This window comes from Babylonia areolata, chromosome 25, assembly GCF_041734735.1.
Source record: "Babylonia areolata isolate BAREFJ2019XMU chromosome 25, ASM4173473v1, whole genome shotgun sequence".
Classification (NCBI taxonomy): Eukaryota; Metazoa; Mollusca; class Gastropoda; order Neogastropoda; family Buccinidae; genus Babylonia; species Babylonia areolata.
The window spans coordinates 9,688,311-9,702,360 of NC_134900.1; the positions used below are offsets into that span (position 1 = coordinate 9,688,311).

General features: G+C 46.3%; 1 protein-coding gene across 1 annotated transcript in view; it reads left to right on the top strand.

The window, feature by feature from the left end:
* LOC143300032 (sodium- and chloride-dependent GABA transporter 1-like) overlaps positions 1–9,144 on the top strand; it is a 29,257-nt gene extending 20,113 nt beyond the window's left edge. Inside the window, exons 10-14 of the mRNA XM_076613588.1 lie at positions 650–781; positions 3,500–3,602; positions 4,946–5,046; positions 7,301–7,468; positions 9,037–9,144. Of these exons, the coding sequence (XP_076469703.1) occupies positions 650–781; positions 3,500–3,602; positions 4,946–5,046; positions 7,301–7,468; positions 9,037–9,144 (612 nt within the window). The remainder of the gene's footprint in view (positions 1–649; positions 782–3,499; positions 3,603–4,945; positions 5,047–7,300; positions 7,469–9,036) is intronic.
* The last annotated feature ends 4,906 nt before the right edge of the window (positions 9,145–14,050 follow it).

The following is a 14,050-nucleotide window of genomic DNA, read 5'->3' on the forward strand; positions in this document are numbered from 1 at the left end:
GTTATTGATTGCAGGTGGCAAGACTGGCACGAACACATGCAAATCAGTGATAGATTTGCAGCTTAGACTTTTCAAAACATCGCATGTCCTTAAACCATACATTGAGTCGGTACTGGACAAGACATGAGTCTACTCTGTTTTAATTTGGCGAGATATGTAAGAAGCATTGAAGAGAGTGTGAAATGTTACGTCTTGAATGTCGTTGAACATTTGTGTTTGGCTAGTTTTGGTTGGTTTGTGTTGATGGTTCATTGTGTCTTGTTAATGTTATTCATCCATCTTGTTACCCCCCTCGGAAAGGGGCTTTTGACCATTATCTGAATTAAAAAATATCGTTATCGTTATTGTTATTGTTCTCTCTCTCTCTCTCTCTCTCTCTCTCTCTCTCTATATATATATATATATATATATATATATATATATATATATATGACATGTTACGTGAGGGTGAAATGGGATATATCTTTAAATGCGTTATTTGTGTATGACAAACAGGATACATATCAAAGCCCAAGCTTCTTTTCTCGTTTTATTTATGAATAAACTATATGTGCATTTGTGCGAGTCTTTATACGTGTTTACACGCGTGCATGTGTGTGTGTGTGTGTGTGTGTGTGTGTGCATGTGTGTGTGTGTGTGTGCGTGCCAGTTCTGTACCTGTGAGGGATTCTTCACGGCCATAGTGGATGAGTTCCCCCGCTACCTGAGACGTCACCGTGAACTGTTCATTGGGGCCGTGTGCACGTGCTCCTATCTGATTGGTCTGTCCTGCATCACAGAGGTAGGTGCTGTCACCTGATTGGTCTGTCCTGTATTGTGTACCACAGAAACCACAGACATTTGGGAGGTAAGTTTGCTCACCGCTTTTTTGCAGTCTGGTCACAGACTGTATGATCAGAGACTAAAGACATCAGATAAGACGATCACAATCACTCCCTGTACCGGTTCCTGTTGGTCTTCTTGTGGGCCATGATCGCCAGATTGAGGCATGTCACTCGCTTCGATGATTACATCGCTGTCGGAGTCTGACTCTAACTTTCTTTTCATCAGTGAAAAACATGTGTATTGTTCTTTCCGAAGTGATGGACTGAGGTTCGTCGCTGGCATGGTTCACTCACGGCAGTTGACGGTGGTTTTTCCGTGAACGTTCGCTGCTTTCCCATTCTTTTGCATATCCCAAACTTATGCAGGGTCACAAACGTCTTCCGTTGATGACATTCAGTCATTTCTTATAAAAATGTGAATAGAATAAAATGCCTTAAATCAATGAAAACTAGTGTCGAATCGACAAGAACGAAACTGCACACGCTATCGACGGAAGTGGCTGTTTCATAGCCACTCAGCCAATCAGAATGCAAGAAAAGGCAATGATGTCATTTTCGGCCAATGAGACTTCGTACCAGTCTGAATTCGGCTATTTTCCGGTGCTGACAGTTGGCCCACATTTCGGCTTCGTGTCTCTTAGTAAAAGTTGTTCATGAGTAACAGTACACATCAAGGTGAAGGCCGTTCATTGCCCTACATTCTGAGTGGTCGGCCTTGAGGGTTGACAAACTGAAAGCAGACGAGAACGCGGTCGAAAATTGGCGTTTCTTCCAGAACTTTTGGATTTTTTTTCATGATTTTCACGCACACCCACCTAACAAAACAACAAAATATACACATTTAGAGGCATATTTTTATTCTAATTACAGATAAAAGTAGTTTCTTGACACTTGATTGAACCATAATCAGTCATAATCCCAAAACATTATTTCTAACAAATTTTCACCAAAAATCGACTGCAGGTGCCACCTTAATACTGCGGCTTTCGGGGTTTGTTGGCCTTTGGGGACCATCCCAACGCCGGCTGTCCTACAGCCTTTTTAGCCGACAGAGTGGGGATGTACCTTGAGCAAGACACTCTCCACATAGCCGAGAGAGTGGGGATGTACCTTGGGCAAGACACTCTCCACATAGCCGAGAGAATGGGGATGTACCTTGAGCAAGACACTCTCCACATAGCCGAGAGAATGGGGATGTACCTTGGGCAAGACACTCTCCACATAGCCGAGAGAGTGGGGATGTACCTTGGGCAAGACACTCTCCACATAGCCGAGAGAATGGGATTGTACCTTGGGCAAGGCACTCTCCACATAGCCGAGAGAATGGGGATGTACCTTGAGCAAGACACTCTCCACAAAGCCGAGAGAATGGGATTGTACCTTGGGCAAGACACTCTCCACATAGCCGAGAGAATGGGATTGTACCTTGGGCAAGGCACTCTCCACATAGCCGAGAGAGTGGGGATGTACCTTGGGCAAGGCACTCTCCACATAGCCGAGAGAATGGGATTGTACCTTGGGCAAGACACTCTCTACATAGCCGAGAGAATGGGGATGTACCTTGGGCAAGACACTCTCCACATAGCCGAGAGAATGGGATTGTACCTTGGGCAAGACACTCTCTACATAGCCGAGAGAGTGGGGATGTACCTTGGGCAAGGCACTCTCCACATAGCCGAGAGAATGGGATTGTACCTTGGGCAAGACACTCTCTACATAGCCGAGAGAATGGGGATGTACCTTGGGCAAGACACTCTCCACATAGCCGAGAGAATGGGGATGTACCTTGAGCAAGACACTCTCCACATAGCCGAGAGAGTGGGGATGTACCTTGGGCAAGACACTCTCCACATAGCCGAGAGAATGGGGATGTACCTTGAGCAAGACACTCTCCACATAGCCGAGAGAATGGGGATGTACCTTGAGCAAGACACTCTCCACATAGCCGAGAGAATGGGGATGTACCTTGAGCAAGACACTCTCCACAAAGCCGAGAGAGTGGGGATGTACCTTGGGCAAGACACTCTCCACAAAGCCGAGAGAGTGGGGATGTACCTTGGGCAAGGCACTCTCCACAATAATCCAGTTCTAGCCTATAGTCCGGACAGAAGTTGCCTCCTCTGCTGTTCTGATGGTCATTGTTGGGCATGACTTGACTATCATGCAATTAAGCTACAGCCTGTGATTGGGTGATAGATTGTCATTGTCTGTCTCTCTGTGTACTTAACCTGCAGACTGTGAGTGATGTGTTACAGGAAGGGATGTATGTATACACCATCTTTGTCATTGTCTGTCTCTCTGTGTACTTAACCTGCAGACTGTGAGGTGATGTGTTACAGGGAGGGATGTATGTATACACCATCTTTGTCACTGTCTGTCTCTCTGTGTACTTAACCTGCAGACTGTGAGGTGATGTGTTACAGGAAGGGATGTATGTATGCACCATCTTTGTCACTGTCTGTCTCTCTGTGTACTTAACCTGCAGACTGTGAGTGATGCTGTTACAGGAAGGGATGTATGTATATACCATCTTTGTCATTGTCTGTCTCTCTGTGTACTTAACCTGCAGACTGTGAGGTGATGTGTTACAGGGAGGGATGTATGTATACACCATCTTTGTCATTGTCTGTCTCTCTGTGTACTTAACCTGCAGACTGTGAGGTGATGTGTTACAGGGAGGGATGTATGTATACACCATCTTTGACACATACTCTGCCAGCGGCATTGGTCTTCTCATGCTCATCTTCTTTGAGTGCATCGCCATTGGCTGGTCCTATGGTAAGCTGGAACTATTTACGTTTCCTTCTGTTGTTGTTTTTTTTTGGGGGGGTTTCTTCTCCTCCTCCTCCTCCCCTTTCCTCTATTTTCTTCACTCTGCCTCTGTTTCTCTGTCACTCTGTTGTCTGTCTTCCTCTCGTTCAGTGTTTTCTTCATCTGACTCACCTCTCCTTCCCCTTGTGTCTGACTTTTTCTTTTATTTCTGTTTTATATACTTCTCTTTCTCTCTGTCTCTGTCTCACTAAAACCAATGATTACTAACCACAAAAGAGCCCCGAAACTAACCGTTGACAAATCTTCTACATTGACAGAAACTGATTATAAACAAATTGGTATCCTTCCACTCAAGGCTAAACTATTACACAGTAAAGGACTCTTCATGCACTCCATCCTATGTGACAGATATGTTTAGTTTTGATAATTATCGACAGTCACATAAGATAAATCTTCCATTTACTACTATCTTTTTATGTAGATCAAGCCTTGCTATTCAGGGGGTTGTTTATGGAATCACATCCCAGAAACTTTAAAAACCTGAATCAAATTTTCTAAAAATTCAAATCTAACTTGAATGTACACTTAATGAATCTCTCAAACTTGGCACCTGTTTTTCCTAAAATGTACTGATTATGTTTCAATATCATTACTATTTTATGAATACAGAAAATGATGTTTGCTATACTACAGTCTGTCGGTGTGTCGTACTTAATTAGGTAACGTTCATGTTTTCATTTATGCCTTTTATTTTCATATGTAATTGTGTGTGTGTGTGTGTGTGTGTGTGTGTGTGTGTGTGTGTGTGTGTGTGTGTGTGTTGCCTTTGCTTTTTTTGCCTTTGGCTTTTCTTCTTTGCCCCTGATGGCGGGATGTAAAACAGCTGTGCTTGCTCCACTACCCTCGTCAAATAAGAATTCGTTTCGTTTCGTTTCGTTTCGTTTCGTTTCGTTTCTTGCTTTCTTTCAAATGGAAATGCGAGGACGCAGGTAATAGCCATATGGAATTGTGGATTTTTCAAAATCATTTGTTAATTCGGTTAGTAAGCGCGCGCCCGTGTGTGTGTGTGTGTGTGTGTGTGTGTGTGTGTGTGTGTGTGTGTGTGTGTGTGTGTGTGTGTGTGTGTGTGTGACTGAGAGAGAGACAGTGTGTGTGTGAGATATATATATATATATATATATATAGAGAGAGAGAGAGAGAGAGAGAGAGAGAGAGAGAGAGTGTGTGTGTGTGTGTGTGTGTGTGTGTGTGTGTGTGTGTTCGTGTGTGCGTGCTTGCCGCGTGCGTGCGTGGAGATCACAGGTGTCTAAAGCGGCTGAGTGAGACAGGTGGAGGTGTGACTGTTGCAGGTGTGAACCGCTTCTACGAGAACCTCCGCGACATGTTCGGCTTCTACCCGTGCTTCCTGTGGAAGGTCTGCTGGACGGTCACCACGCCACTCATCACGGGGGTACGTGCTGCCAGACCCTGTTTTGCCCTCTCCCCTGTGGACATTTTACTGGATAGGCTGTCTTCAGTCCCGATTCGCCGATCACTAGCACAATGCTTATTTATCATCATTTTTGTCTTTTTTTCTTCTTTTTTTTATAAATTATTATTATTATTACTACTACTTTTTTCTATATTATAATTATTATTTATTTATTTATTTATGTAAGCTTATCTATTATTTATTCCCCACCCCTTTTTTTTCTCTCTCTCTCAAGGCCTGACTAAGCGCGTTGGGTTACGCTGCTGGTCAGGCATCTGCTTGGCAGGTGTGGTGTAGCGTATATGGTTTTGTCCGAACGCAGTGACGCCTCCTTGAGCTACTGAAACTGAAACTGAAACCGATCACTAGAGTGGTGGTCCCGATCACGTCTATTCCCAGATCGCCCATTCTATTCAGTTATTGTTAATGATGATGTTCTGTCGTTGTATGTATATATGTGTGTGTGTGTTGTGTACGTGTTTTAGTGTTTGTGCACGCACGCATACGTGTGTATGCCAGAGAGTGTCTGTGTATGCCTGGGAGAGAGTGTAGTGTCTGTGTATGAAAGGGGGAGAGAGAGAGAGAGAGAGAGAGAGAGAGAGACAGACAGATATACAGACAGACAGAATGAGGCACGGACAGACAGATACATGGAAAATAGGCGGAACAGGCCAAAGAGTCACTCTCAAAGAGTCATCAAGGTGGTGCCACCACCAAGGAAGAAAAGCAGGCGAACCGGGCCTGTTTGACAGACAGGGTGGTGGGGTGTGCCGGTGTACCGCCTGAAAGTGTGCCCCACCCCCCCCCCCTCCCCTTTACGATCTGACTCCCCTGGAGTCACCATGAAACACTCCCCTAGGAGTTAGTTCAGGACAGGTGATGGTTTGTCCTCCACTTCCGGCCCCTTCCTCCACAGGAAAGTCTCCATCTTGCCAAATGCTCATTTTGAAAATTGCGTATCATGGCGCTGACAAGGCAAGATACCAGAGATATGGAGGGACCCTTTCTAGGCTGATCCCTAATCACTCCCTTCCAAGCCATGTCTCCTTCCACCCAACGGCTGAGCAATAACACATGTCTCCTTCCACTGAGCAATAACACATGTCTCCTTCCACCCAACGGCTGAACAATAACACATGTCTCCTTCCACCCAACGGCTGAGCAATAACACATGTCTCCTTCCACTGAGCAATAACACATGTATCCTTCCACCCAACGGCTGAACAATAACACATGTCTCCTTCCACCCAACGGCTGAACAATAACACATGTCTCCTTCCACTGAGCAATAACACATGTCTCCTCCCACCCAACGGCTGAGCAATAACACGCATTAAAAAAGAAAAGCAAAAAAAAAACACCCCAAACCCCGCATTTTGCAACAACAACAAAAAGGAAGGGGGGGGGGGAGTGAGGGGTCAGTCTGTGATAGAACTACAATGACTCCATCACGTGTCCCCAAAAGACTTCATGGGAGTTATTTTAGGGCCAGTGTTAATGCCTCAAAATGTATTGCCATCAAGGAGGGTCCACAAGTAGGGATGGGGGGGCATCGGTCAGATTGTTGGTACAGATGGGAGGAGAACAGCGTGTGTGTGTGTGTGTGTGTGTGTGTGTGTGTGTGTGTGTGTGTAAGAGGACGCGGTCAACATCCTGACCCACGTGTGATGTAACAGGGCGTGGTGATGTGAAATGTAACACGGCGAAGTGATGTAACACTGTAACAGGGTGATGTAACACGGCGAAGTGATGTAACACTGTAACAGGGCTTGGTGGTGTGTCATGTAACAGGGCGTGGTGATGTTCATCATCCTGGCCTACATGTGATGTAACAGGGCGTGGTGATGTGAGATGTAACATGGCGTGGTGATGTAACACTGTAACAGGGCTTGGTGGTGTGTGATGTAACAGGGCGTGGTGATGTTCATCATCCTGGCCTACGTGTGATGTAACAGGGCGTGGTGATGTGAGATGTAACAGGGCGTGGTGATGTGAGATGTAACAGGGCGTGGTGATGTGAGATGTAACAGGGCGTGGTGACGTGTCATGTAACAGGGGCGTGGTGATGTAACACTGTAACAGGGCGAGGTGACGTGTGATGTAACAGTGCGTGGTGATGTTCAACATCCTGACCAACGTGTGATGTAGCAGGGCATGGTGACGTGTCGTGTCATGTAACAGGGGCGTGGTGATGTAACACTGTAACAGGGCGAGGTGACGTGTGATGTAACAGGGCGTGGTGATGTTCAACATCCTGACCTACGTCCCCGTGAAGTACGTGGACTACATCTTCCCCACCTGGGCCCACGTGATCGGAGTCCTGATGGCCCTGTCCTCCATCTCCATGATCCCCCTCTACATGGTCTACAAGATCCTCTCCACCAAGGGGCCTCTTGCCAAGGTACACATGTCATCATCATTACCATCATCATCATCATCGTCATCATCATCATCGTCATCGTCATCATCACCTCAACATGGTCTACAAGATCCTCTCCACCAAGGGGCCCCTTGCCAAGGTACACATGTCATCATCATTACCATCATCATCATCATTACCATCATCATCATCATCATCGTCATCATCGTCATCATCATCATCATCATCGTCATCATCGTCATCGTCATCATCACCTCTACATGGTCTACAAGATCCTCTCCACCAAGGGGCCCCTTGCCAAGGTACACATGTCATCATCATTACCATCATCATCATCATCATCATCATCATCGTCATCGTCGTCGTCGTCGTCATCATCATCGTCATCGTCATCATCACCTCTACATGGTCTACAAGATCCTCTCCACCAAGGGGCCCCTTGCCAAGGTACACATGTCATCATCATTACCATCATCATCATCATTACCATCATCATCATCATCATCATCATCGTCATCATCACCTCTACATGGTCTACAAGATCCTCTCCACTAAGGGGCCTCTTGCCAAGGTACACATGTCATCATCGTTACCATCATCATCATCATCATCGTCATCGTCATCATCACCCCAACATGGTCTACAAGATCCTCTCCACCAAGGGGCCCCTTGCCAAGGTACACATGTCATCATCATTACCATCATCATCATCATCATCGTCGTCATCATCGTCATCGTCATCATCGTCATCATCACCTCTACATGGTCTACAAGATCCTCTCCACTAAGGGGCCCCTCGCCAAGGCACAGAGAGAGAGAGAGAGAGAGAGAGAGAGAGAGAGAGAGAGAGAGAGAGAGAGAGAACGAACGAACGAACGAACGAACGAACGAACGAAATTGTTTTAATGAACTTTGGCCATGGACCACAATTCAAAACTAGGGGACTGGGGGTGGGCATGGGAAGGGGTATTATAACACCTGAAGAGAGAGAGAGAGAGAGAGAGAGAGAGAGAGAGGTTTCAAATTTCAAGTTTTAATTATCCTTTCACTCCCATTGGAGTATGAAGGATTACTGCAAAATAATGTTTTCATGCCCAGAACAAACATTTCCAAATACACAACAGTGTCACTTAATTCCAAAAGTGTAGCTAGGCAACACACACACACACACACACACACACACACACACACACACACACACACACACACACACACACACACACACACACACACACACACCTTTACCTCTTTCGTTTACAAAATCTGCAGTACCGTCTGTTTCCATTGGAAACGTTTTATGTGACAATCAATTTGTTTTTGAAATAGCTCAGAGCATAATTAGTGGCCACATTGGCTCTTTGTTATAATTTAATTAACAGTTGACCCGTTAGTTGATACTCTTTTCATGTTAATTGAGGAGCGAGGAATGTTGAAGGTAGTGATGGCATGAGGCATGGATGGATCGGATGTCGTAGGCTGGATTTTCGTCTAAAATCACAATTGTGGATAGACATTAAACAAAAGCATGAGGTGCTCTGTGTGTGTGTGTGTGTGTGTGTGTGTGTGTGTGTGTGTGTGTGTGTGTACAGAGGCTGAAGTTCCTGTTCCGGCCCGAGGTGCAAGTGATGAGGGGGGACGCCCCTCCCCCCTACAGCAGCATTCCCCGCACCACCTCCACGGGGGCCGTCCCGCTGTGATGTCACTGACCCCCCCCCCCCCACTGGATGACGTCACGTCCTATACTGACGTCACGTCCTATACCGACGTTATGTCCTCTGGTGAGGTCATGTCATCTACTGGCGTCACGTCTTCTGATGACGTTGTGCCCGCTGCTGATGTCATGTTTTCTGCTCACGTCATCTCCTCTGGTGATGCAATGTCGTCTGGTGACGTCATGTCCTTTTGTGACGTCACGTGCATTTTGAAACTCCCTGACCAGGCCGGTTGGTGTTCTGTGTGGTTTCTCTGCTTCGGCACCAGTGTGAGACTGTAAGAGAAACAGACTTCAGGTTGAGTGACTTGTGAGGCAAGCATAAATATTGACAACAGGTTGTGTGACTTTAAGGCAAGCATAGATATTGACAGTAGAGTTGGGTGACTTGTAAGGCAAGCACAAATATTGATAATAGTTCTGGTTACATATAAGGCAAGAATGTTTTTGACAGTGGGTTGGGTGACTTGTAAGGCAAGCGTAGATATTGCAACAGGTTGTTTAACGTTAAGGCAAGTGTGAATATTGACAGTAGAATGGTGTTACTTGTAAGGTAAGCATAGATATTGACAGTAGAATTGTGTTACTTGTAAGGCAAGTATTTACATTGACAGGAGGGTGAGTGGCTTGAAAGTCAAGCATAGACATTGACAGTGGGTTTGGTGACTTGTAAAGCAAGCATAGATATTGACAGTGGGTTGGATGACTTGTGAAGCAAGCATAGATATTGACAGTGGGTTGGATGACTTGTAAAGCAAGCATAGATATTGACAGTGGGTTGGATGACTTGTAAAGCAAGCATAGATATTGACAGTGGGTTGGGCGGCTTGTAAAGCAAGCATAGATATTGACAGTGGGTTGGATGATTTGTAAAGCAAGCATAGATATTGACAGTGGGTTGGATGACTTGTAAAGCAAGCATAGATATTGACAGTGAGTTGGATGACTTGTGAAGCAAGCATAGATATTGACAGTGGGTTGGATGACTTGTAAAGCAAGCATAGATATTGACAGTGGGTTGGATGACTTGTAAAGCAAGCATAGATATTGACAGTGAGTTGGATGACTTGTGAAGCAAGCATAGATATTGACAGTGGGTTGGGTGGCTTGTTAGGCAAGCATAGATATTGACAGTGGGTTGAGTGAGTTGTAAAGTAAGCATAGATATCGACAGTAGGTTGAGTGAGTTGTAAAGTAAGCATAGATATCGACAGTAGGTTGAGTGAGTTGTAAAGCAAGCAGAGATATGGACAGTAGGTTGAGTGAGTTGTAAAGTAAGCATAGATATCGGCAGTAAGTTGAGTGAGTTGTAAAGCAAGCAGAGATATTGACAGTGGGTTGAGTGAGTTGTAAAGCAAGCATAGATATTGACAATAGGTTGAGTGAGTTGTAAAGCAAGCATAGATATTGACAGTAGGTTGAGTGAGTTGTAAAGCAAGCATAGATATTGACAGTGGGTTGGGTGGCTTGTAAAGCAAGCATAGATATTGACAGTGGGTTGGATGACTTGTAAAGCAAGCATAGATATTGACAGTGGGTTGGGCGGCTTGTAAAGCAAGCATAGATATTGACAGTGAGTTGGATGACTTGTGAAGCAAGTATAGATATTGACAGTGGGTTGGATGACTTGTAAAGCAAGCATAGCTATTGACAGTGGGTTGGGTGGCTTGTAAAGCAAGCAGAGATATTGACAGTGGGTTGGGCAGCTTGTAAAGCAAGCATAGATATTGACAGTAGGTTGAGTGAGTTGTAAAGCAAGCATAGATATCGACAGTAGGTTGAGCGAGTTGTAAAGCAAGCATTGATATTGACAGTAGGTTGAGTGAGTTGTAAAGCAAGCAGAGATATTGACAGTAGGTTGAGTGAGTTCTAAAGCAAGCAGAGATATTGACAGTAGGTTGCGTGAGTTGTAAAGCAAGCAGAGATATTGACAGTAGGTTGAGTGAGTTGTAAAGTAAGCAGAGATATTGACAGTAGGCTGAGTGAGTTGTAAAGCAAGCAGAGATATTGACAGTAGGTTGAGTGAGTTGTAAAGCAAGCATAGATATTGACAGTAGGTTGAGTGAGTTGTAAAGCAAGCAGAGATATTGACAGTAGGTTGAGTGAGTTGTAAAGCAAGCAGAGATATTGACAGTAGGTTGAGTGAGTTGTAAAGCAAGCAGAGATATTGACAGTAGGTTGAGTGAGTTGTAAAGCAAGCAGAGATATTGACAGTAGGTTGAGTGAGTTGTAAAGCAAGCAGAGATATTGACAGTAGGTTGAGTGAGTTGTAAAGCAAGCAGAGATATTGACAGTAGGTTGAGTGGCTGTGAAGGGATGTAGAGTCAGGGACAGCGGCATCCTGTGATTGATGTTGCCAGGTCACGCCATGCGCGACACACTTTGGGCCACGTGTGCACAGCGGACCCTTAACGCACAGATACACTCTCTTCTGGTCATGACACTGTCTTTTATCTTTTCCTTATAGATGACCCCATGTACCTGTTAGGCTACAGCTTTAAACACGGGGAACAAAAATCCGGATGTACATCAGGTGCATGTATGAGAGGCCGCTGACCTGACAGTGATGGTGCTGTTCTGGTTCCTGCACAGAGACACGAGGCTTGTCGCAGTGATGGACAGGAATTTGTGTGTACAGTGGGACAGTGGTGGTACAGTGGGACAGTGGTGGGATAGTGGTGGGACAGTGGTGGTGCAGTGGGACAGTGGTGGTGCAGTGGGACAGTGGGACAGTGGTGGTGCAGTGGGACAGTGGTGGTACAGTGGGACAGTGGTGGTGCAGTGGGACAGTGGTGGTACAGTGGGACAGTGGTGGTACAGTGGGACAGTGGGACAGTGGTGGTACAGTGGGACAGTGGTGGTACAGTGGGACAGTGGGACAGTGGTGGTACAGTGGGACAGTGGTGGTACAGTGGGACAGTGGGACAGTGGTGGTACAGTGGGACAGTGGTGGTGCAGTGGTGGTACAGTGGGACAGTGGTGGTACAGTGGGACAGTGGTGGGACAGTGGGACAGTGGTGGTACAGTGGGACAGTGGTGGTGCAGTGGTGGTACAGTGGGACAGTGGTGGTACAGTGGGACAGTGGTGGCGCAGTGGTGGTACAGTGGGACAGTGGTGGTGCAGTGGTGGTACAGTGGGACAGTGGTGGTGCAGTGGGACAGTGGTGGTACAGTGGGACAGTGGTGGTGCAGTGGGACAGTGTTGGTACAGTGGGACAGTGGTACAGTGGTTGTGCAGTGGGACAGTGGGACAGTGGTGGTGCAGTGGGACAGTGGTGGTACAATGGGACAGTTGTGGGACAGTGGTGCAGTGGGACAGTGGTGGTACAGTGGTGGTGCAGTGGGACAGTGGTGGGACAGTGGTGGTACAGTGGGACAGTGGTGGTGCAGTGGGGGTGTTGTGGGACAGTGGTGGTACAGTGGGACAGTGGTGGTACAGTGGGACAGTAGTGGGACAGTGGTTGTGCAGTGGGACAGTGGTGGTACAGTGGGACAGTGGTTGTGCAGTGGGACAGTGGTGGTGCAGTGGGACAGTGGTGGTACAGTGGGACAGTGGTGGTACAGTGGGACAGTGGTTGTACAGCGGGACAGTGGCGGTGATGTTGGAGTCCTGATCGTGAGACACTGAATTCAGCGAACCATGTTTTGTGCACTTCCAAACCAGTGCGATGATGTTTTGTACTTTTACATCTCTTCTTTCATGCCCGACCCAGTTCAGAATTAGCGTAAAACTGTACAGTTTTTTTTTAACCAATATCCTGGTAAGAGTTTAGAGTGTTAGTGAAGACTTGTATACGTTTTAGTGTGTTTCTATGGGGATCTTGAGAAGTTCTCCATGTTCAGCACAGTTCGGTGATTACTTGTATCCCTCAGTGTTCCTCTTCTTCTCTAGTCCTGTGTGCTGTACATAGAACATGGTACATAGAACACATGGACAACATCCACGTGCTGTTATGTGTGATGTGCATAGAACATGGTACATAGAACACATGATGGACACCATCCACGTGCTGTTATGTGTGATGTACATAGAACATGGTACATAGAACACATAGATACCATCCATGTGATGTAGTATGTGTTGTACATAGAACACGGTACATAGAACACAAAAGCACCATCCACGTAATGTAGAGCGTGCTGTACATAGAACACGCCAGGTAGTACATAGAACACATAGACACCATCCATGTGATGTAGTGTGTGTTGTACATAGAACACAGCAGGTGATACATAGAACACATGCTGGAACTGCTTTCACTTTTGACGCACTTTTCGTAAACACCATCATTGTATGATTTGCGCAAACGCCATGGTTGTCCCTGGAAAACCGAGGGTGTTGTGCAATCAAGGGCAAATATGGCCGGTGGACACACATGTCTTCACAGCCAGAGGTCTGCAGTAAACATGGCCGGTGGACACACACACGTCTTCACAGCCTGATGTCTGCAGTAAACATGGCCAGAGGTCTGCAGTAAACATGGCCGGTGGACACACACATGTCTTCACAGCCCGAGGTCTGCAGTAAACATGGCCGGTGGACACACATGTCTTCACAGCCTGATGTCTGCAGTAAACATGGCCGGTGGACACACACATGTCTTCACAGCCAGAGGTCTGCAGTAAACATGGCCGGTGGACACAAACATGTCTTCACAACCAGAGGTCTGCAGTAAACATGGCCGGTGGACACACATGTCTTCACAGCCCGAGGTCTGCAGTAAACATGGCCGGTGGACACACATGTCTTCACAGTCCGAGGTCTGCAGTAAACATGGCCGGTGGACACACATGTCTTCACAGCCAGAGGTCTGCAGTAAACATGGCCGGTGGACACACATGTCTTCACAACCAGAGGTCTGCAGTAAACATGGCCGGTGGACACACATGTG